This window comes from Phoca vitulina, unplaced genomic scaffold (assembly GCF_004348235.1).
Source record: "Phoca vitulina isolate PV1807 unplaced genomic scaffold, GSC_HSeal_1.0 scaffold24, whole genome shotgun sequence".
Taxonomy (NCBI): domain Eukaryota; kingdom Metazoa; phylum Chordata; class Mammalia; order Carnivora; family Phocidae; genus Phoca; species Phoca vitulina.
In genome coordinates this window covers 23,530,053-23,553,775 of record NW_022589727.1, presented here as the reverse complement: position 1 = coordinate 23,553,775, position 23,723 = coordinate 23,530,053, and the positions used below count along the sequence as shown (strand labels likewise).

General features: G+C 49.1%; 1 protein-coding gene across 1 annotated transcript in view; it reads right to left on the bottom strand.

Annotated features, from left to right (window-relative positions):
* Positions 1-23,723, bottom strand: part of EMILIN2 (elastin microfibril interfacer 2) — a 49,678-nt gene that overhangs the window by 6,000 nt on the left and 19,955 nt on the right. Inside the window, exons 3-5 of the mRNA XM_032421455.1 lie at positions 16,780-16,955; positions 10,557-12,485; positions 517-933 (exon numbers count right to left, since the gene is read on the bottom strand). Of these exons, the coding sequence (XP_032277346.1) occupies positions 517-933; positions 10,557-12,485; positions 16,780-16,955 (2,522 nt within the window). The remainder of the gene's footprint in view (positions 1-516; positions 934-10,556; positions 12,486-16,779; positions 16,956-23,723) is intronic.

Sequence of the window (23,723 nt, the reverse complement as noted above, 5' to 3'; positions counted from 1 at the left end):
CTGCCTTGCCCTGCACAGCTCGCAAGTAGCCCTTCCTGGCCAAGTGCTGAATGAGGCTTTTCTCCATCACCCTCAGAGCTGCCCCCAAAGCTCCCACTATTACCCCCACTTTGCCTGTGAAGGAGCTGAGCTTTCCAGGGGTTACGAAGCTGCCCCAGACCCCAAAGCCTGTGGTCACATGGCTGAGATTTGAGCCAGAACCTTCTGGCCCACCCACTCTGAGGGGCGGTGTTCTCTGCTGCTGCGGAGGCTCCCAGTCCACACTGGTCTCCTAGGTACACTTTCCTACTGGAACTGGGACGAGATGTTTACTGCACTAACCCTGGGGGTGCCCCAGCCTCTGGGGGTTCGATTAGCATGAACTCATCCCTCAGCACCTCTGAAGAGCTCTTTTTTGGAACTTGCACCTGGAAAGACCCTGCAGCAGACCCCCTAAGGCTCAGGCTGACCCTCCATATATTCTCACAATGCCCCCCCCCCCCCCAACTCAGATGTGCCCAGCCGCGGGGGCCCTACCTGGTGCTCCTGCGAAGCCTTCGGCGCTGGGGATGGGCCCCTGCCCCGTCTGGCCGTCCACTCCTTGGGGCAGGCCCCTCCCCGACACGCCCATCCTCCCCGGAGGCCCGGCCTCTCCAGTCTCCATAATGACCCCCGTGGAGCCGGGCAAGTAGGGCATCCCTGTCCAGCCTGGCCGTGTTGGCGGGGGCAGTGGCTGCGGGGGTCTCTTGGGCAGGACAGGCCACTGGCCCGTGTGTGGCCGTCTTCTGGGGTCCTCAGGAAGCGGGGGAGCGCTCGGTGTCGGCAGAGGGGTCGGCTCGGGATGAGAGGCCTCCGTGGGGGCCTCCTCCAGAGCTGGGTGGGAGGGCCTTCCAGGCACTTGCGGGGTCTTTCCTCGGGGCGGGGGGTGCAGCAGTGCTTCTGAGGGCTCCTCGGCTGAGCATTTGGAAAGTGGAGAGAAAGGTTAAGAACCTCAGACTCGACTGCTCAGCCCCAGGCCCCTGGGTGAGACCTGATGGGCTCGGCTCCCTGGGAAGGTATGTGCTTGTGCATCAGCAGCGTCCTGGGCATGGCCCTGGCGAGCCCAGCGCATCCACCAGAGCAGGGGCACAGCATGCCTCACAGCTTCAGAAGGTGGGCCACGGGGCAGGCTGCCCTCAGGTCACCCAGGAGCTGGTGAGGTCACTGGGGACCCCTGCACAGTGGCCAGGGGAGGTGGGAGGATTTTCAGCCTTTCTACACAATGGTTGCCTCCCCGGAACAGCACCATTCTTGGCCCCAGCACTAAAACTTCAGATTTCACCACATGATGATACCACAGGTCTATCACGAATTACTGAACGGGACCTGCTGCCCCCAACCACCTTATGTTCTCTCAAACCGGCAAGCCTGGGGGTCACTGGATGGTTCCACAAGCCGAAGCCCTGCCGAACGCAGATGCCACAGTGACCCCAGCAGGCATCAGGGAGCTTAAGGCCCCTCTGTAGCAGGCACAGGCCCCAAAGGAGCAGAAACACCCCGCGCCTCTTGCCACAGCCTTAAGCTCACCAACTGAGGGGAAGTCCACGGGAGGAAACTTCTGATTCACATTTCCCTGCCCTCGGGGGATGGCGCTGTGACACACCAGGAAGCAGCCAGCCCTTCCTCCTATGAGTACATTCCTGGAACCGGGCAGGCTTCCAGGAAGGCTTCCTGAGGGTCCATGAGGCATCTAAAAATAACCAGGAATGGCAGATAGCAGCCTCCAGCCCCACCCACCTCTGCAGTCTGTATGGTACCTGCAGGGCCCAAGTCCCGGAGCTACACAGTGATCAGTGATCGCATCTGGACCCACTGTCTCATTTTCAAACTCACCAAGGTAACTGTGGTGATCGTACACGTGCTCCCCGTCCACCAAAGAGCCACGTAGCTCACCCACCTCCAGCCCCAAAGGGACTGACCAGTGCTCCATGAGAGAATTAAGCCCTACGGAAAATGATTCACCACTTTCTCAGTCATCCTAAGGATAATACAGAGCTAATACTTAGATACAGAGAAGAGAATTCGCATCACTCAATGGAACAGCATCAGGCCTCAATTCTCTTTCAGAACCCTGGTTGAGAAGGGTTGGGTTAGACAGAAACTGAGGCAGAGGGACTGCAGACATGGGGACATCAGCCACAATGGAGGACAGGAGTGAGAGAACAGTCTGGAAACACAAAGTCTGCCCGCTGAATTAGGAGGCTCCCAACCCCCTTTTCCTGCTTCGCTCCCAGGACACTTATTATAGCTTAGGTTGGAGAAGGGGAGAATCTTCAAACTGTCCCCATAATGAAGCCCCCCCGCATGAAATCTTACCCAGTGCCTCACCTTTACACGTGAACCATGATCAAGATCACGTGGTGTGCAAGGAAAGCCTCCAATAAGAAAGAAGGCTCTTTTAAGGGTATTACATGTTTGTTTTCTTACGTTGTGTGTTTCTTCAGAGTTCTTTTCATTAGTTGGATGACTTGTTTTAGTCTCTTTCAATTTGTTTGTATTGTTCCTGTCATGCTGGATAATGAGCCGTTCAGGACACATTTTAATAATCTTTTATCCTCAGGGTTTGGCATAGAGCCTGGCACCTGACATTGAGACATTTAAGTGTATGGTGAATGAACGAAGGCTAGAAGATACTATGGGCCGCACTCTAACTCCTGCCAGCTATTGCATTAGGTACCTGAATTCTGCCCAAAACTCATTGTCACCAAGGGCAATGCTGGTCCTCAGAGACAGCGACAGCTCTTTTATAGCCACCACTCCCTCAACACCCAGGCTTGCCACACAGAGCAGAAGGCAAAGAATGCACAAGTATACCCCTTGGAACAAATATCCTCCACTAATCTCCTTGGGGAGGACACCCAGGCCTGCTCTGGGCAACTGACTGCTCCGAGGCGTCTCAGCCAGGACAGTAAGGAGAAGAGCCGCCCTGGGTCCAGTCATTTCCCCCGCCCCCCCCCCCCCCCCCCCCCCCCCCAGGTCATGCTGGCTGTCCAGCATCACGGTATCACGTGGTGTTTCCAATGCATATACATTTATTACAAAGTTGTAACAAAGACTGGACAGCATTTTGCTCATTCTGGAGAGATCACTCCTGGCAGTGGATGTCTTTCTGAGCTCAACATGTGTTTCTAATTCAGAGAGTGACCATTTGAACTGAGTTGTCCCGAAGAGCCCAGTGTTGCTGCCCTGGGCGTCTAACCCGACAGCGGCATAGGAAGGGCCACTGCGGGCCCCGTGTGCACCGCCGCGGGCTGGGGAACCGCCCCAGGCTCCAGTCCTGATCTGCCCTTGTGGCCCCAGGCCGCCCCAGCCGGCTGGCAGCACCCCACCTTCTGCGGACGGGCCTGGTACCCGACTACCAAAGGCCACTCCTGCTCCTCTAGAATTCTGACTTCACGAAAGCGAAGACCTGCGGAAGCAAATCCCCAGGAACCCGTGAGCTGATGTCCTGCGGCCGCTTTGCGCCCCAGCTGGGCGCACAGGAGTCCAGGCTGTGTCTGCGTCCTGCGGCCGCCAGGGAACACCAAAGGGAGGCCTGCTGCATGGTGGGGGGAGACTGCAGGAAGGAGGGCCCTTAGGTGGTGTCTGTTACAGAAGCAGAGGCCGTGGGGGACAGACACTGGCCTCCGGTGCTGGAGTTGGGGCCCCGGCTGCGGGAAGGCCATGGATCCCTCCTGCCTCATCTGCCCGGTCCGCTCAGCGGGCCAGCTCCGCGGCCCCCTCCTGCCAACCAGACCGAACCGGGTGCCCGTGGGAGCAGGGCACTATGCGGGGCGCCCGGCAGAGGGGGCAGCCAGCCTGCCAGGAAGCCTGCAACCCTGCAAGCACCTTACAGGTGGCCATCGGGCCTCCAAACGCCCACAGGATGCCCACCAAGTCTTCGCAGCTAACCGCCAGCGTGGGCCGCAGGAAGGGGCTGCTCAGGCTCCCCGCAGCCGCTCGGCTGGCGGACGAGGCCCAAGGGCCCCCCTGGAGTGGAGCACCACAGGCATGCCGGAGGCTGCCGGGGCGGCGAGACCCTGCAGAACACCTGACCTGGTCTCCTGGCGACACCGGAAGGGAGACCAGGTCTCCTGGGCAGTGGTTCTACTCTGAGCTCACCGTGACCTAGATGCGGCTGGCGGCTCTGGCTGGAAGGACGAGAAGCCCTCAGCGCCGCCCGGGAGCATGGTGTGGCCTCCTGCAGAGGGCGACACAGTGAGTCCCGATGCAACCACGCGGGAAGCCCTGGAATAAGGCTCCACAGCGAAAACGGGTCCACATGTCCGACCAGCACAACCTAGAGAACACTGAGAGGCACACACAGCCGTACTCGCGGTGGCAGCACATTTGAAACGGGAAGGAATGTGCAATCACAGAATCCCGGGGTTGGGGGGAGTCTCACCTCACTGAGCCTCAACATCACCTGGGAATTTTTTTTCTTTTTTGGTAGAACTTGACAAGCTGCTTCTAAAATCCCTATGGAAATGCACAGGATCTACACTCCCTGGTTTTAAGACTTACTATGAAGCTGCAGTAATCAAGATGTAAATAAAGCATGTCCTATCAACAACTAGAGGAGTCTGCAAGTGGACTGGCTCACACCAAGTCCCCTTTTGTTGCCCACCCAGTGTCAAAGTCGGCCTTTTCATTCTCTCTCCTCTCCCTTCCTCCCTGTTTCTCCCCTTCCTTTGGGCACAGTTCACCCTGGGTGGTGATATCCTGCTGCCTTTCAAGTAGCCTTCCTTCTGCTTCTGGGACCAGAGCTAGGGGTTTTTTGTTTCAATTACAAATTTGATTACAAATTCCTAGGTCTCATTTCATCCCTATTGAGCAGGAATCTCCTGACTGAGCCCAGGAGTTCTTACTTTTCTAAAGCTCCCTGAGGATTCTTGCATGCCGCTATGGGGGAGAGCTCAGCCCTAAGAACACCACGCAGCAGCTCCTTACACCCGCCAAAGGGCAGCACCAGCACCAGGCGCCCACGGGGTGAAAGGGTGCAAACTGCTGGGGTCAGGCTGGTCTGAGTGGATGCAGTCTGTTTCAGCCTTTATGTATTTATAAAACGCTGACTTGGTCCATCGTGTTATCTTGGACCTAAACTGGCCCCCGATTCAGCCAATTTCAAGTTGAGGGCCCAGGCCAGCATTGTGACATCAGGCCACTCTTCCCCTGGCCAGGTTTTATGGTTAAATTTTTGGAAAATCCATGCTTTTTCATTCTTGTGGTACAGCCTGCATTAGCCACTTGATAACGATGGGATTCCTAAATCTCTAACACTCCTAAATGAAACACCGTGCTTAGTATAACTCAAGTACTAGGAGAAACAGCCCTCCGATGTGAGCAGAAGAAACAGATGGGGGGATTCGAAAAAGGAAGTGATGCTGCTGTCACCAGGGTCGGGTGAAACAACATCCTGGTATCTAGGCGGGCATGTCCCTTCTTGGAACTGTGACGTAGGGTAAGAGAGCTTCCCTGCTGCACAGAAGTCTTCCTCCGCCTGCCGTCCCCGCCCAGCAGGAGCCCCAGGTTTCTCAATCCCGGGAACTCCCCCCTCTCCCACCATCAGAGGCAGTGGCGTCCAACCAGGCTTCAGCGTCTAGGTCGCACCGGGAGGCTGCGATGCCCCGGCTGTCAAAGGGGGCAGCCAGCCACGGCCTCACTGACAATGCTCGAGTTACAGGCCAGGGCAGTCCTCGGGGCCCAGGCGGGAAAAGATGCCTTTTACCCACGCCACAGAGCAACTCCTGCCCCACAAGATGCTGACCAAGCGAAAGGCAGAGGGTCCCGGCCAGAAGCGCAGGGCCCCACACGTCTCCAACAGTGGGAGTGAGTGCGTGCAGGCAGTGGGCCAAACCCCTGGGCCACAGCGGACAAAAGGACAAAGGACTTAGCAGCCTAACTTAGTCCCAAGTGCTAAGCCTCTCATCAACAGAAGTATTTGAATGTGAATCCTGAATGCTAGGGAGGGGAGATTTCTGGGCTTTTTACACTTCCCACCTGACCCCCAATTTAGAAAAGAAAAAGAAAGGGAAAGAGAGAAGACCCCCACTGGATTTCCGGAGCCTTCTACGAGCAGCCAGGAGCCCGACACGCAGGGCTCTCGTCCCATGTCTGCTTTGTGGACAGGCTCTTCTGGCTCCTCTGAGGCTGGATGCCTGGGGGGTTGTAGGAAGAGAAAGGGAGAAAAGTTCAGCCAGGAGCAGAGTAAACATCTATTATAGGGGACAGAGGGTTAAAATAATAGGTAGTACTGATTGAGTGATTACCAGGGGCCAGGCACTGTTTAATACTCCACTCCTTATGAGTACTAATCCTCTTTAAACCAACTTTTTGAGGTAAGTGTCATTATTATTTCCAATTAGTAGATGCAGAAAGTGAGGTAACTAGGTAGATAAATGACTTGCCCAAAGTCCCAGAGAAAGCATGAAGATAGCTGGGATTGCAAACCTGGGAAATAATAAACACTGGCTGGCTCAAAATCCTCTGATAGTTTCTCATCATACTTAAAACTCAAATCTTTTACCATAGCCTATAAAATCCTACATGATCTGGTTCCTACCCCCTCTCTGACCTTAATGCTTAGGACTTACCCCCTTTGTTCATATACTTGATAAAACTAGCATTCTAAGTTTTTCAAACAGGACAAACTCATTACTGCCCCAGGGCCTTTGCACATGCTGTTCTGTCTGCCTGGAACACTTCCCACAGATCTCTGCAGGGCTCCACAAAGATGTCCTCTCCACTGAGCAACCCTCCCTGCCCACTCACCTAAAACATATTGCTGTCTCCTCTTCTCCATGAACTTACTCTGTTGTGTCTTTCCTTGCAGACTGATCACTGGCTGAAATCAGATCATTGTTTGCTTGGCTGTGCATTGTCTGTCTTCCCTACGAGAGTGTAACATTCGTGAGGACAGGCACTGCAGCGCCAGGACGCGGCTCAGATCGTATCAGTTGAATGAATGAGTATGGGAATGACTAGGTGGGATAGAGGGGGCCAGGAGAGAGACATCACACCCACTTTACTGAGCTTAAGGTGAGATACTGGTTCTTCACTTTTTGGAAGTTGGGCACCTCTCTGCCTCCTAGACGAAAGCCATGGACCTTTGGTCCAAAAAAAAAAAAACAGCCAACATTTGCAAATAGTTTCAAGAGTCCCTTTTAAACCCCAGGGAAGAACATATGCATCAATGGGAGGGAGACAAAATAGACTTGGAGCTATATGAGCATCAGCTGAAGCCCCTGGCCCCCGCACTGTCTGCCTTCTGGAAAATTCAGGCCCCTTTAGGGATGCTTCTGAAGAAAAGAACAGCATGGGAGAACAGGGCAGTGCACTGGGTAGAAAGGCCAGGCTTTGCCTCCCCAGGCGGTCCAGCCATCTGGTCACTGGTCCAAACCTACATCAGGCATCCTCATCCCTGGGCCTTTGCTCCCTGAGGGAGACATGATGACTATCATTAATATTCCTTCCCTCCCAATGCATACAAACCACGTCCCCCTTCAGGAGCTGACTTGCTTTGCTAACAAATGTGGCAGACAGGCTGCCATGCCTGGAAGGGGCCCAGCAGCTTCCACTTTCCTTTATGAGCCGGTCACCATGTAGTGAGTCTGACTCCCCTGAGACCGCCATGCTGTGAAGCAGCCCAAGTTAACCACATGAAGAGAGAGACAGAGAATGGCCACAGGGAGGACCCCCGACCTTCCAGCCCAGCCAGGCCAGCTGCCAGCTGATTACAGCTGAGTGACTGACTCAGGCTAATGCCAAATGGAGAAGAACCACCAAGCCAAGCTAAGCCAAGCCCCCCTCGAGTGTCTGATGCCCAGAATAATGGAAAACAATACATCTTTGTTGCTTTAAGCCCCCAAGATTTGGGGTAGGTTGTTACACAGCAATAAATAACGTACCCATTCATATCAACTCCTCACCAGGTATGCCTCCCCCTCCTGCTTTTCTGGGCCCTAACCATCCCTTCATTATCAGTTCCAGTAACACCTCCTTCCAGAAGCTTCTCTTATCACTCCACCTCACTCTTCACCCCTCCAGCCTCTAAACTCTCAACCTACTCAACCTTGAAGGCTTGACTCAGGGGCTCTCTCCTCTGAGGAGCACCCCCGACTTCCACAGGGGCCACACATGCCTCTCCACACACCCAGTGTGCCTATGCCCACCCCGTTCCCATGACCATCCCTTTGTCAGCTTGTTGGCCCTCAGACTGTCATTGTCACGTGCATTGTCATCCACATAATCCACACACATAGCTCATTAACTACCACATAATAGAGGCTCAGTGAGACCTTATGAACTGAAAGGATAAACCCTACACCACCGGCTCGGCCTTACATACCATTACATTCATTCTCTCTGCAAACCTATGTGGCTTTCCCACTCTGACTGAAAATGCCTTGAGGGTCAGGATCTTGCTACTCATTCTCTCCATGTCTCTCACAGAGCCCTGCACACAGCAGGTGCTCAATAAACGTTCTGTTGACTTTTAACTGGCCAATGTGTGACTTTCACTGTGACCTTAACTCCAGATTTGCCCCTGGACCTCTGCTACTCAGGCTCCAGACCTCCCGGACCGGGATGCTCTATACAAGGAGAGAGTCCTGCTTGTTTATTTTTGGTTCTTTTCAATCAATGGAATTCTCGAAAGTCCACGCATTCTACATTCACAGCAATGAATTCATTCCAGAAGGATAATCTTTTAGAAGCTACATTCTCTTTAAAGACATTCACCTCTGACTCCTCCTTCAACAGACAAGTGTGAAAGAGTTAACACAGCTTCCCACACGGCCTGGGAGTTGCAAATCAACTGGAAATATCTGGTTTAACCTGTTATTATAAAGTACCGTCCAGACAGCCCTGTCACCCCAAGGACAATCATTCTATGAACACACACAGTGTTGTGACCTTTACTCAACATTCCAGAGATAGAGGAGCTGTGTGGGCCTGGGAGGAGGGGAGGGTTATAAATAGTGTAGCGTCGTGGGCCCAGCACTGGGGTGGAAGCCAGCTTCCCAGTCCGCACTGGCCTGGGTACCTCCTTATCTACAAACGTCTTATTTCTGGGAACATCCAAAACATTTTCCCACCTGACCACCTCAGACCCTCCAGCTTCCTGGGGACCTACCTGGGACTCGCCATGGCTCATCTGCCTCTCATGCTCCAGCCCTCCCCTCCTTGGGTTTTATGTCTCAGCTTGGACATAAAATCCTAGAGGCTTCACTCCATCCTGGCCATAAAAATCTCAGCTCAACGTGTGAGGACCTTTGTCACCTGGAGCTGAGCAAGGTGAAAAAGGTGATAAAGGCCCAAAGAGGAAGAGAGGAGGAAACAGGGAGAGGGTGAATCAGGAAGTGGGGTCCTTCTGGGCCTACAGTTGGCCCTCAACAAGTCCTTTTGGACCCAGTAAATCTGTGTTCAACTCTGGGACACACAAAGGAGATGTGCTCTGGACTGGAAGACAATTCTTGGATGCAGCCCACCCGGGGTTCCCATCCTGGCTCTGCCACTTTCTGGCTGTATGCCCTTGGATACACTTAACCTTGGGAAAGTAGTGTGCCTTCTCCATGAGGCGACTGGGGGGCTCTAAGACATGTCCCCTGAGGGAACCAGCCCAGTGCTGGTACACAGAAAGTGCTCAATAAATGTGAACTCATTTTCCCTCCCTGCCTCCAATTAGAAAAGGCTGTCTCATTATTGAGACTACCTAAATGAAAGAATCCAAGTATAAGAGCAGCTCTGTCCTTCAGGGAGGATGGGCTGAACCCTCAAGCAAGAAAGAAATGAACTTTGTTGAATATATTACTTCATGTTATTAAGGAACCATTCATTTAACAAACATTTGCTGAGCGTCTTAATGTGCAGCAAGCATTGTCCCACGCACAGCTGATGTGCTTCCTTGTTCTAAGCACTACACGGCCTTCAACAGTTACTGCCCCTAAAATGCTTTTCATCCAGGGTCTTGTCTCTGTCTCTGGAAAGGAAGAGGACAGTATTCTACCTGCCATCATCTAGGCCTTAGATTTCAGAGAATAGGAGGTAGCCCGAAGATGATGAGGACAGAATAGAATGACACCCACAAACAAAAAGCGAGGTTTGTAGACAGGTGAGCCGATAAGCAAACAGGAGACTTCCTAAAAGATGGGACAACAATATCCGCTGCTCCAAGCTGTCACGCCAAAAACCTGACCCCAACTCTAAGCTCACCAGCATGACGGTGTACACAGATCAACATTTTGCCATCTTCCCTGTGGTGAAGGAGTATTCCTTTTTCATTTTCAATCTGTTGTCCTGGTACTTCTGTAAAATGCACAGAAGGTGTGCTTGAATGCTGCTACAGTGAAGTCCAACTGTTTTCAATAGAAGTTTCTAAATACTCTCAATGTGGGTATTTATCTCACTGCCAGTCAGCACCAGTGATTCACAAACTGGCACCAATCTACGAACCACACTTTGGGGAGGACTGATGTAGTTAATCCCAGGGGCCATCCAAAATCTAGCATGATACATGTTGCAAACAAATGCAAGAAATGGAATTGTAAAGGTCAACTTACTGGCTGATGGCTGAAATTTGACCAGATCTTGCAAGTCGGTAGAAATCTGGAAAACGTGGCTATAGAACTGCTGGACTGAATTCTTCAGGCCAGATATGTCTCTGGAATGTGACCGGAGTGTCCCATTCATCTGCCTGACACAACTCCAGAGGCTGTTGACATGCTTGTTGAGCCCCTCCTTGATCCTCTGAAGACTTCCTGAGATGGAGTCCAGCTTGCTGCACGTTTTCTCCATTTGAGATACCCTGCTCTCAACCACGGAGACATCCCTCCGGACCCCGTGCGTGTTTTCCTTACAAGTGTCCAGCTCCGAGAGGACCCGGCTCTGCAAGTGCTGCCACCTCTCCTCCAGCTGGCTGCAGCAATGAGCCCTGGGGTTCTGGGGAGATGCGAGGGGCCCCACCGTCCTTCCTCGCTCGTCCCCCTTAGGAAACCCACCCACTGCAGCATTTTTACCTTCTCTACAGCTGCTCAGCTCCTTCTGGAGATGATTCACATCGTCCTCTGTGTGGTTTAGTTGAGAATAAAGAAAACTAAAATCCTGTTGAAGTTTCTGGATGCTACGTTCAGTTTCTTGAAACTTCTTATGCATCGTGTCATTCAGAGATTTCAAAAGGTTCAAACTATCACCCGTTATGTGGTCTTCTCCATTTGGCAAAGTATCTTCTAAGCCATGAGGCTCTCTCTGAAAGTTCTGCCGGCAAATATCCTCAACAACTTGAACTTTGTTCTTCAGGTGATTTAACTCTATCATGACCTGTTTGTTCCTAGCCCCTGACCCACCCGGTAAGGCTGAGGCTGGGGGGGTGAGTTCTGCCTCAGTGCTGTTGGCCACCTCCAGGAGAACAGTCCCCAGGCGCTCTTCCAAAGACTGTATTTTCTGATCAAGAAGTTGCTTCAGGTCATCTACCTCGCCATTAATCGTCCCCCGAAGGGTTTCTTCAACGTAAAAGCAATGTTCTTCCGCGTTCTTCTCTGTCACGTTGATCCTTGCATCTAGTTCATTCCATCTGGCATCAAAGTCCACATCTGGCTCTGGAACTACAAGGCGGTCAAATTCATTGTCCATTCGTGCATTCAGCATTCTGGTGGCTTCAGCAACTCTTTCGATTTTCTGGTCTAACATCTTGATCTGTTGTCCAAAGTCACCATTCTTTTCACCACCACAGCAATTTGACTGAGCTGAAGGATCTTGTACCCGGGCTCGAAGATCATTTATTTCTTTTTTCAGGTTTGTTTCCTTCTCTCCTATAAGCTCAATCACTCCTAGGTAGCTGCTCCCATAGTCATCACACTGCTGTTGGAGACCAATCAGCTTGTACTCACATGAGTTCTTCAGATCAGCCAGCTTTCTGTCCATTCCCTCCATGAGCTCCTCTCTCAGGGCATCAATCTTACTATCGACATAGGCTTGGTAGAGCTCATTGGTCGTCATGGTCACCGTAGGGCCCTGGGCAGCCTCCTGGAGCTGTTTGAGCTGTCCTTCATACCCCTTTACCTTCCCATCCAGCTCTTCCAGTTTGTCACTCTTGTTCTTCAGAGCATCCTTGACCTCAGCCAATTCAGACTTGATGTCCTTCATGCCAGATTCCTTATTGTTGAGGACATCAGGAAGCTGGATGGTCTCTGTGTCTCCGCCAACAGCACTGTCGGGCACCGGCTGGGGGTGCAGGTTACTGAGCCACGATGCCAGCATTTTGCTGGCATTGTCCTGAATGGCATGCTTGAGGTTTTCATTCACTCCGGCAATGGAAGACTGGAGATCAAGAACTGTTCTTGTGAGTCGGAGAACCTTCTCTTCAAGCACCTGGATTTTCTGTTCCTGAAGTTCTTGCGGCCCCTGTTTGGGATCTACCGTTTGGCTTGGTTCTGCTGCACGAGTTGGTGACAAAGTCTTCTTGGGCTCTGGGACTTGGCTTGGTTCATTATCTGTTACAAAGAAAGAGTCGGATATGACTTAACACGTTCTACCATTTCCCATTTTCTACAAAGCCAATAAACAGGGTACTTGAGGAATACACTTAAGCCTTCACTTATAGATCCCCTCTAACCACAGGCAATCATGGTAGAGCGAAAAAGACTATAGGCTTTGAGTCAAAGAGACCTCCCCTGCAGTCTGGCTCCACTGTTTACTGTCTGCCCTTGAGCGAGTTAATTAACTTCTGTGAACTATAATCCCCTCATCTCTGAAGCAGAGGTATTATCTTCGCTCCTAGGGTTGTTAAGAGAATATGTACATGGCACATAATAGACAGTCAGTGGTCTCTTTCACCCTAACGGGAAATATTCTTAATCTACTCTGTCATATGGACACACTGTTCCCACATTAGTGAGCAGCAGCTACACCCCAATGATTGGCTCTGTTCTATAAAACCACAAGAAGCCACTTTAGCAAGATCCACCCATTAGCTGTTGGGTGGTATGATATCATACAAGCAGTAAGTTATCCCCCAAGCAACTCCTAAATGTTCTTTTACTTTTATTAGTATCGCTAGGCTAAAGGAGTCTCATAGACATTGTTTACCACCATTATGCAGTTCGGGAAACTAAAAGCAAAAGAGAAATACAGCAGTGATTCTGTTGGCATCTCCTAACAATGAAGTCACACGGTCATATAGACTAAGATTCACTAAATCAAAGAATATAAACATTGAATTTTTGATGATCTAAGAAATATACCTCCAAGGAAATAGTCCAAAAGAAGGAAAAAAAGTTATAAAGATGATTGTGATGAGTCATAAAAATGAAAATAAAGTGACAGATAGATTGATGAACTCGACAAAAAGAAAATTACTGAAACCTGAGGCAATAGGAGATTAGAAGCAAACCATGCCCCTGAACACACAGTAGGATACAAGGAATACTAGAAAGAGCTGACAGGGGCACCTGGGTGGCTCAGTCAGTTAAGCCTCTGACTCTTGATTTCAGCCCAGGTCATGATCTCAGGGTCCTGGGATCAAGACCCACGTTGGGCTCCCTGCTCTGTGAGGAGTCTGCTTATCTCCCTCTCCCTCTGCCCCTCCCACTGCTCTCTCTCTCTCTCTGAAATGAATAAATCTTAAAAACAAAAAGGAGGGGCTAACCTCGACAAGCCTACACAGATGATATGGAGACTATCTTGACAGGTGGAAAAAGTCAAACACAATATAGATTACAATGAAGTAAAATGCATTAAGGTACACTGAACAAACACTAAAAGTAAATGTAGAACGTTGCAGATATTTGAGTTTACTGTTGTTTTTTCCTCCCCTAAACTTTTGTACACAATCATAACCACAGCTATTATTCATTAAAATCAACTTAGTGGTAAAACCAAGACTGGAATTCAGATGGCCAAACTCCCAAGCAGAGAACTTTATAGAATACTTTATTTTCCACACTGAAAAATTTATTCTACCTCAAGCCACTAGGAGAAAAAAACAAATTGTTGAATCACATACAGATGAAATGCCATTCTGAGCAAAGGAAATAAAAGGAAAGGGCAGGAGACTGGGGGAAAATCAGCATGTAAGGAAATGCTTCTTTTCCATACTCCTGGTGACTGTGGAAACTGCTACAACTTTTTGGAAGGATAATTTGGCAATATGTATCAAAATCTCAGAATCCCTTTGCCCCTGCAATTACACTTCCAGAAGTTTATTCTAGTAAATAATCAAGGATGAATCTAAAATATTAAGAGGAAAAAATGTTTATTCAAATACTATCTATAATACTGAAAAACTGCAAACGACCTAAGTGACCAATAGCAGGGGATTGTGTTCAAATAATCACACTCAAAAGCCATTAAATGATATTGTAAATTATTTAATGAACGGTTGTTCATTATAGATTGAGTTAAAAAATAAGTTCTAAAAATAGCATGTCCTTGGGGCACCTGGGTAGCTCAGTCGGTTAAGCTTCTGACTTCCGCTCAGGTCACTATCTCAGGGTCCTGGGAAAGAGCCCCATGAACCCCACGTCAAGCTCTGTGCTCAGCAGGGAGTCTGCTTCTCCCTCTCCCTCTCCCCCTCTCCCCCTCCCTCTGCTTGTGCTCACTCTCGAGTGCTCACACGCACTCTCTCTCTCAAATAAATAAAATCTTTTAAAAAATAGTATGTTCTTTTTAATGATAGTGGATTAAGGATAAGCATTTCCTTTTCATTCCCTTCTGAAATCCCACTAAAATGACAAAACAAAACAAAAAACAGAACAACCATGTCACGTATAAAAAATTGGGAATCAGAATGGTTTTGGACATTTTAACAGCTGTATTGAAAGCTAGAAGAAAATTGAGTGATGCTTTCAAAATTCTGAATGAAAATTATTTCAAATCTAGAATTCTAAAGGTAGAATAAAAATATTTTCAGACTATAAAATAATAGAAAGTGTACCACTCCCATACAATCTTCTCATAAAACTACTGGAGGATGTGCTTTACCAAAACAAGGTAGTAAGTTGAGAACAAGCAGGGAGTACAGGAAAGAGGGGATCAATGGGAGAGAGACAAGTAAGATCACAGGCTGGCAGCTGTGAACAAGGAAAAGAGGATGACCAGGTGGGGCAAGTAAGAAAGCTCTAGGAGGATGCTTCAGGAATATGACACTGATGTGTCTGAACATAATGAAAGGACATCTAGATAATCACCCAGAGGAGAGTTTGGGTTGAAATAAGGACAAGGACATAAAAAACAAAGGAAAATATAAGAGAAATACTAACTCTAAAGAAACCATAAAGCTGTATAGGAAAGGCAACAGTTTCATAGTATACTACATGGCTCAGCTGTAAACATTATCTATACAGTTACTACAATGTAAACAATATGTATTAAATAAATTAAAAACCTGGTATAAACTGTACAGAAAGGATGAGGGTATGGGAACCATGTGCTGGAAAGCAGATGAAAAGGAGTCAAACCCTCACCTTCCATAATGAGAGGTCAATAGATATGGTGGTAAATTCCAAAAGACAAACTAAAGAGTTTAAAGGAATTACCTCTGAGAAGGGAAAGTGGGGGAGAAGGAGGGTCACTGTTTTTCTAATAGTCCTTTTAAAGCTATTCGACTCAGTAAACTACATACAGGCTTAAGATTTTATAAAATAAAAATGAAACAAAAGTAAACTATTATGATCCAATGGACCCCTTTGTGTGTCCCCATCATATTATCTATGATGACTTATTGTAATTACTTGTCTGATGTTTGCCTTCTGTGAGTTCAAGGACTGTCTGCCTTGTTTTTCACTTTTCCCAAGTATCTAGTATAGAGCCTGCCAGATATAGAAGCTCAATAAATATTTGTGGGATGAATAAATGAATTTTTCTTTAACAAAATGTATGTGCAGACATAGGAAAGAGAGTAATGTGTAATAACAAAATGTTAGCAGTAGTTATCATACGGCGGTGAGATTATGTGTAAGTAAGTATTTCCCTATACTTTATAAACACTCTTTAATTGATATGCATTACCTTTTTTTCATAAAAATTATTTTAAAATTTTACAGACAATATTGGGAAACACTACAAGTTTCAAAATTGACAATACTTCATGGGAAAATATAATCATTTAAAGACAACCATCAAATTCATGAGAAAACCTAGGTTACATTTATTCTCACTCAACTTAAAAAAGAGGAAAGATAAAAGGACAATTTTTATCCATAAAAGTCAGCCACTTAATGTTAAACTTAAAAGCAAAGGTGGAAATTATCACTGCTTTCTGAGTTATTCACTGAATTTGTGCTACAAAAAAATTTAGAAACAAATTTAAGAACAACTTCACTGGATGCCTCTCTGTCTTAGCTTTGCAAATAGCTCACCCCAAACAGAATGACAATGATTCTAATTTACCTATTTAAAAAAAAAAAATTTAGTTCCTTCAAATTCAGATTTATGGGAGCTTGTAGATGAAAAGCAAGAACAAACAAAGCATCACTACATCTGAATCTCTTTTCATCTGTTCTGCACACTACACCAGTCTGAAACCATCCCCTACACTGATTGCTAAGTCCTTGGCTTTCACAAGTTGGCCCTAACAAAGCAATTTACTTGCAAAAGAAAAAATCTGTACTCTGATTGCTACTGCTTTTGCAAATAACTTTGCATGCCACATGTGTCTACTGCAGGCATATATGTGTGTTACTTGAAGACCTTGGAGAGATCGCCATTGAAAATCATAAATCCTACTGTCTGCAGGAGCACTGGAAAAGATCAGAGGTGGTCACCCACCACAAAGTACAAAGAAATTACCTGTGGCTTTCTTCATGCTATTTCGAGGCCGGGCAGGCGTGGGGCGGGGAGTCTTCACAGGGTCCCTGGGACCTTCCTGGCAGTCTCCCCCTCTAAAGCCAGGGCAGCACCTCCATTCCAACTGTGTCACTGTCTTGTACTTGGTGACGTATCTGGGTCTGAAGTTCACACGATACCTGCCGAAGAAAAGTGTGGCATCTCTCTTCACTGGCTGCAGTCGCCAGAGCCCCTGGCCATCCTTGACTTGGACCCAAATGAACAGGATCCAAGCCCCTATCTGCCAGAGGGGACCACTGGTCTCTTCAATCCAGCCCTGACCCCCTGGGGTTCAGCCAAAATCAGACTGGCCTCCTTCTTCCATCTCTTAGACCCACACGCACCCAGCTCCCCTCCCACTGACGGTCGTGAGATCAAGCCCCCTGTTGGGCTCCACGCTGGGCATGGAGCCTGCTTAAGATTCTTTCCCTCTTCCTCTGCCCCTCCCTGTCCTCTCTCTAAAAAAAAAAAAAAAAAAAAAAGGTACATGTTCCCCCCACGCATGCGCATATCACACTGAGACTCATGATGAGCTATAATGTCCTCCAGACCCAGGGCTGGGCCTGGAGCAGAGAGTGGCAATCCAGCAGCCCCCTGGACACTCAGAGGGATGGATGCAGGAATCCAACACCCCCGGGGGCCCCTGCTCACAGCACAGAGGCAAGCTGCTCCTTATCTCAACTTCTACTTCCAGCTTGGAATCGTGGCTCTCTAGAACATCTTCACTCTCTCTTCATTGTGAACACCAGCACTAGCAGCTGCCCTTCTCTTTGAGGGCCAATTCCCAGAAAGGAATCAGCTCTCTATCACTTCCCTAGGGCTGCTGTGTGCTGCTCAGGGGAGAGCTGGGGGGCGCATGGGGCCTGGTGCCAGCCAGGTGACTCCATCTCAGACACCCACCTTGTGGTGGGTGGAGTTCAAAGTCACATTCCTGAGAAAATTGCAAATTACTAAATGTAATGGGTTTTTGGCCCCTGAGGGTCAAAACCATGACCCCTAAAACCTCAAATGTAAGGAACTCTCCCACCAACAGGACCCCAGGTGACCCTCTGGGCCCTGGGGACAGCGCTGTCCCAAGCATTATTGTCCCAACACCTGTCACTGTCCCAGTTCCACTGGCCCTTCTAGGGCAGTGGTTCGCAACACTGGCCAGGCATCAGAATCACCAGGAACCGTAAAGAACTGCCAACCCAATGCCCCTGTCTCACTCTCAGAGGTTCTGATTTAATTGGTCTGCGGTGGGGCCTAGACGCACAGATTTTGAGAAGCTCCAGAGAGAGATTTTTTCAAGGAAAACAGAAGAAAAAGCCCAATGAATGAAACAGAAAAGAAGGGTGGGGCAAGACTTCACTTCTAGGCTCTTAGTTCCCTGGTATTGCCACCACACCTCCCATTAAGGCCCATCTATTTAGATTCCCCTTTTCACAAATGGGAAAACAGAGGCTCACTGAGGTCAAGTGACCTGTCCAAGTTCCAATGGTCAGGAAGGGCCAGGGCTGGGATTTAAACCCAAGTGTTCTCTCCTGCACCCCAGATGGCCCTCCCAGCACACAGAAGCAGTGACTCCACCCACCCAGAGATGTTCCACAAGCCCTACAACTTTGGGTCAGCGGGTAGCTGCCATCCCCGTTCAGCAAACACTTGTCCGAGCATCCGACCCAGGCCAAGTGCACACCAGCCCCCAGACCGCGAGCACCCCACCTACCAAAAGAATTCCCTGTGTGGTCCTAGAAGCAATAAAAAAAGAAAGAAAGAAAATTCCACTTCATTGTTTTGCATGCTCAAGTATAGCATAATGCTGCAAAAATGTGTAATCTCAGAAAACCTTGGTTCCTCTGAGCATTTAAGACTGAATGTGAAAATGTGTTTGCGCTTGGGTGTTGTACGTGAGCCAGCAGATGACAGCCCATAGCAAACCCTTCTGGATGTTGGCTGAGCGGGACCAGGAGAGCAAAACCTGAGGCTGCAAGTCCGACTCCCTCCCCACCCGGAGGCCCTGGCTCCAACTGCTGAGCCGAGTGTAAGACAGTGCTCGCTCTTTCAACACACCTCATTATTTTCTTTAAAGGCAGTTAGCAGTTTGGAGCCAGCTCATAACTTAGGAAAGTTCCCTGGAGTTCCTGTCTTCCTCTCCAGCCCCACGCACATCCCCCACCTCCACTCTCCACCCTAACCGGCTTGCCGTAGGCTCTGTGGCTGGCGGTGCGGAGTTCAGGTGGACAGCATTTCTGACAGAGTGGTGAGTCCAGTGTGTGGAAGAGGCTCCCTGGCCAGCGGTGACAGCTGGAAGCCATCAGGCGGCCACCTCCAGCCGTGGGAAAGCTCACGTTCCGGCTGCTCCGTGCACCAGGACATGGGTCCCAGAGGTGACTGAGGGTCCTCAGGCCTCAATCTGGGGGATGGCGGGGGTGGGGGGAGAGGTAGGGTTGTGCATGCAGCCCCCCAGCTTTCCCGGGATTTTCCCTGCAGAAACAGGGCTCCTGCCTCCACGAGAGCCAGCCAGGAGGTTTTCCAGAGGATGGGAGGAACGCAGCAGGATTCCCAGGTCCTCTTTCCATCCCTCGGTTCTCTGCAGGACAATATCCTGGCCAGGGAGCTTTAAAAAAATATGCCCAGGTCTTTATGCTCAAAATTCTAATTTAGCTGGCCTGGGGCCAGGAATGCCCAGGCATCTGTACCTTTTAAAAACTCCCCCAGTAATTGTCAAGTGCAGCCAGAGTTGAGAAGTGCAGCCCAAAACTCAGGGCACCCATCAGCCTTCCTTCCTCATAGGAGCCGGGAGCCTCTGAGGCAACCAAGGGCTAGGCAGCCAGGCAGGGGGAGTGAATTGACCCAAAGCAGCCCAAGTGTTACCCCAAGAACCCTTGGGTTGTAAGCGCACAGGAGGTGCCCTATGGACACTTACTGAACCAGCTAACTGACTGCACCCAGCTGGGGGTGGCCAAGCAGAAGGACCGACAGCCCAAGGGACAGAGTCAAGGCGGTGCTGGGCTGGAGCTGGAAGGCTGACTCAGGCTGCAGCCTTGGCTTCCATCCCAGTCTTGGGTAGAGACTGTAACAAAATCCTGTCCCTCAAGGGAGCCCCGTCCACAGCTGCCTCGGGCACTCCCGGGGGCCCCTGGGGGCTGCGGCAGCACACCGCCCCACCGCCCAAGCCCACCCCAACCTCTGCCAGTGCTCTTCGTCCCGTCCTCTCAACTCTCCTCCCCTTCCTCTCCCTCTGAAACCCTTTTGCGGTGGGGGGTGGTGAAACAAGGGTTCACCATTTTTATGAGTTCAACCACCATTCAAGACATCAGGTCAACCCAGAACATTCTACTGAGAAGGAAGGTGGCAAGAAGAGGACTAGAAAAGTTGAATAGAGTTCAGGGACCACAGGACTTGAAATGTCCCTATTAAAACAAAATGTGACAAAATGACTGCCTCCATCTGACATCACCCCCTTCCCCCCACAGAAAGACTCCTTCCCACTGACAGGAGGTGAGACTTCTTTCATAACATGCCTCCATTCACGCTTGTTCAGTGTCCTCATTTTTAAACACAGTGTCTGTCCTAGTGCAGGTGCTCAACAAACAATGCACATCAGTCAATAATTGATTAATCAAACAGTAATTTAATGATACTAAGTCTACTTTTGATGAGGTTTGGGGGAATCCAATGTCCATATTAAAAGCCCCAAATGCGCCTCAGGTCTCACCCCAGCAGATGTGAAACCCCGAGCCTCCCCAGAACCAAATCAAGCTCGAGTCCTCAGGTCACCAGAAGGTGACCTCGAGTTGTGTTGTCCAAGAAGACAGCCATTAATCAGGTGGGGCTTTTTAAATCTAAACTAATTACAAGCAAACAAAATTGAACATGCAGTTCCTCAGTCACCCTGGCCACGTTTCAGGAGCCACCTGCGGATTAGTGTGAGCATGTCTGTCATCACAGGTGTCTCCTGGACAGGGACTCATGAGGCTGCCACGGGAGGAGCAACTGACACACCTCTGTTCATCTCCTCATTCCTACCCCACCCCCACCTGTCTTCTTTCTCCTCCCTCATCCCTCCCGCGTTGCCAGTAGAAGGCTTTTCGGAAATAACCACACATCACTGGCTGAGGATCATTTCTACAAGGTAAGGACCTACGAGGTAAGGATCATTTCCCTGCATTTAGTGTTCACCTGTAACTTCTTTTTTGAATACATGCCACTAAAAGTGCACAAATCTAAAGCCCTGTGCCCCCGCTGGGACACTTGCTTGACCGGGATTTCTCCCAAGAAGAGACTTTCTAGTAAATTCCTCTCTTTCTCAAAGCATTGGCTTGTCCCCAAAACCCCAGAACTAACTCTTCTTGCTTCATTCCGTGTGTGGTCCCACACAGTATCCACTGGAACGGACTGTTAGGATGGAGAAGGAAGCCAGAAAGAAGAGGTGCCTCCCTGTCTCTGGTAGGAAGCACCCTGGGCCTGAAGAAATAACCACCGATCTGGGACAACACCAGCACGTGCATACAAGCAAGAAGGCATTTCAGCAGGCGTCAAGACGCACGTCCAGGCAGATGCAGTTGGCCGACGTTCAGGAAATACTCCAAATTTTCCACCTCCAGGCACGGAATTCACTTTTTGTTTTTCACTGCGGTAAATATGTATAACATATGTGTGGAATACACGTAACATCAAACAAACAAGTGGGACTCCATCAAACCAAAAAGCTTCTGCACAGCAAAGGAAACCAACATAACAAAAAGGCAACCTAACTGAATGGGAGAAAATAGTTACAGATCATATATCTGATAAGGGGCTAATAGCCAAATACATAAGGAACTCATATAACTCAAAGCAAAAAAAAAAAAAAAATCTTTTTGAGTAATAAATAGGCAGAGGATCTGAATAGACATTTTTCCAAGGAAGACATCCAGATGGCCAACAGGTTCGTGAAAAGGTGCTCAACATCACTCATCATCAGGGAAATGCAAATCAAAACCATAATGGGATATCACCTCACACCTGTCAGAACGGCTGGTATCAAGAAAGACAAGAAATTGGGGCACCTGGATGGCTCAGTCAGTTAAGCATCTGACTCCTATTTCGGCTCAGGTCATGATCTCAGGGTCCTGGGATCGAGCCCTGCATCGGGCTCCCTCCCACATTGGGCTCCCTGCTCAGCGGGGAGCCTGCTTTTTCCTCTCCCTCTGCCCCTCCCCCAGCCCTGTTCACGCTCTCTCTCAAATAATAACATCTTTAAAAAAAAAATCTCTTTATAAAAAAAAGACAAGAAATAACAAGTGCTGGCAAGGATGTAGAGAAAAGGGAACCCTGGGGTGCACTGTTGGTGGGAATGTAAATTGGTGCAGCCAGTGTGGAAAACAATATGGAGGTTCCTTAAAAAATTAAAAATAAAGCGACCATATGATCCAGCGATCTCACTTCTGGACACTTATCTGAAGGAAATGAAAGCACTAATTGAAGAGGTGTCTGCCCCCCGACCATGTGCACTGCACCATTATTCACAATAGCCAAGATATGGATGCACTTAAGTGTCCATAGATAGACACCTGAATGAATGGATGGATGAAGATGTGGTCCACACACACACACACACATACACACACATACACTCACACACAGGAATACTACTCAGCCATAAAAGAAGAATGAAATCCTGCCATCTGGGACAACACATATAGAACTTGAGAGCATTAAGCTAAATGATGTAAGTCAGGCAAAAACAAATACCATCCCATCTCACTTATATGTGGAATCAAAAACACAAAAATGCACAAGGTAACAAAAAAACCAAGCTCATGGATAGAGAGAACAGATTGGTGGTTGCCAGAAGTAGGGGATGCGGGTGGGAGAAATGGGTGCACTGGGTTTTTTGTTAATTTAAATTAATCAAATAATTTATAATAAAAAAAAAGAATGGGAGAAATGTACCAACCCCAGGTCAGAAAGGGCAAGGGGAGCACAAGGTTATCAAAATGTAGAGACAACCGAGGCTGCGAGAACAGTATTAGGGAAGGCCACTGGACGGGAGCTGGGGCCTCCAGCAGAGGAAACTGTTACTGCCGACTCCACCCTGGAGGGAGAGAGCGGATGCCTTACAGCAGACGGAGCACGGAGCTAGGTGGTGAGGGAACCCAGTGAGGCGGCACGAGTGAGACAATTTTGGAAACCGTAACCAATTGCAAGTATCCCTAGACTAAAAGCAATAGTCCTTTTCACTTGTTACCTGAATAACAGGCAAGGAACATCCCACCTCTGGGCCACAGTTTCATCAATACAATGAAAGGATGAAATCACAACCAGTCCAGGGCAGACTCCTAGAGCAAAATCAGGATGGGGACAGATGGAAAATGGATCCGGGGGCAAGTAGAAAATGGCCAGCACATGCTGCTGGAGAGAGAGAGAAGGAAAACCACACTCTCTTAGAAGCAAAGGGAAAGGAGTATTCCCAGTGCTGCTGAGAGGGTCCAGGAACAGAAGGACTGACAGATATTATTTTTGAGACAAGGACACGCTCAGTGACCTGAGCCAGTGCTGCTCAGATCAACGGAGAGGACACTGGGTCGGAATAAAGAATGAAATAAGCAAGGGGAGGTACAGTGCAGCCCCTGAAACCTCTCCCATCAAGTTTGCTTGTGATGGGAAATGAGAAATAGGGTGCTAACCAGGAGATAACAGGGGGCTGAAGAAGCATATTTTCCTCCCAAGTTCAGGAAAATCCTAACCAGGGAAGAGTGTTGAGAGGAAGGATAAAGCTGAGAGGGTGGTGCGGAGCCATGGAGAAGCATTCCTGGTCCTCATCCAGGGGAGACTGCTCTGATGAATTAGCTCTGTCTGCCATGGAACAGGGTGGGGGGGGCGAGTGGAGTGGGATGCGAAGGGGTAACTGATTCAAACCTGGCCCCTAAAAAAAGGAAATTACC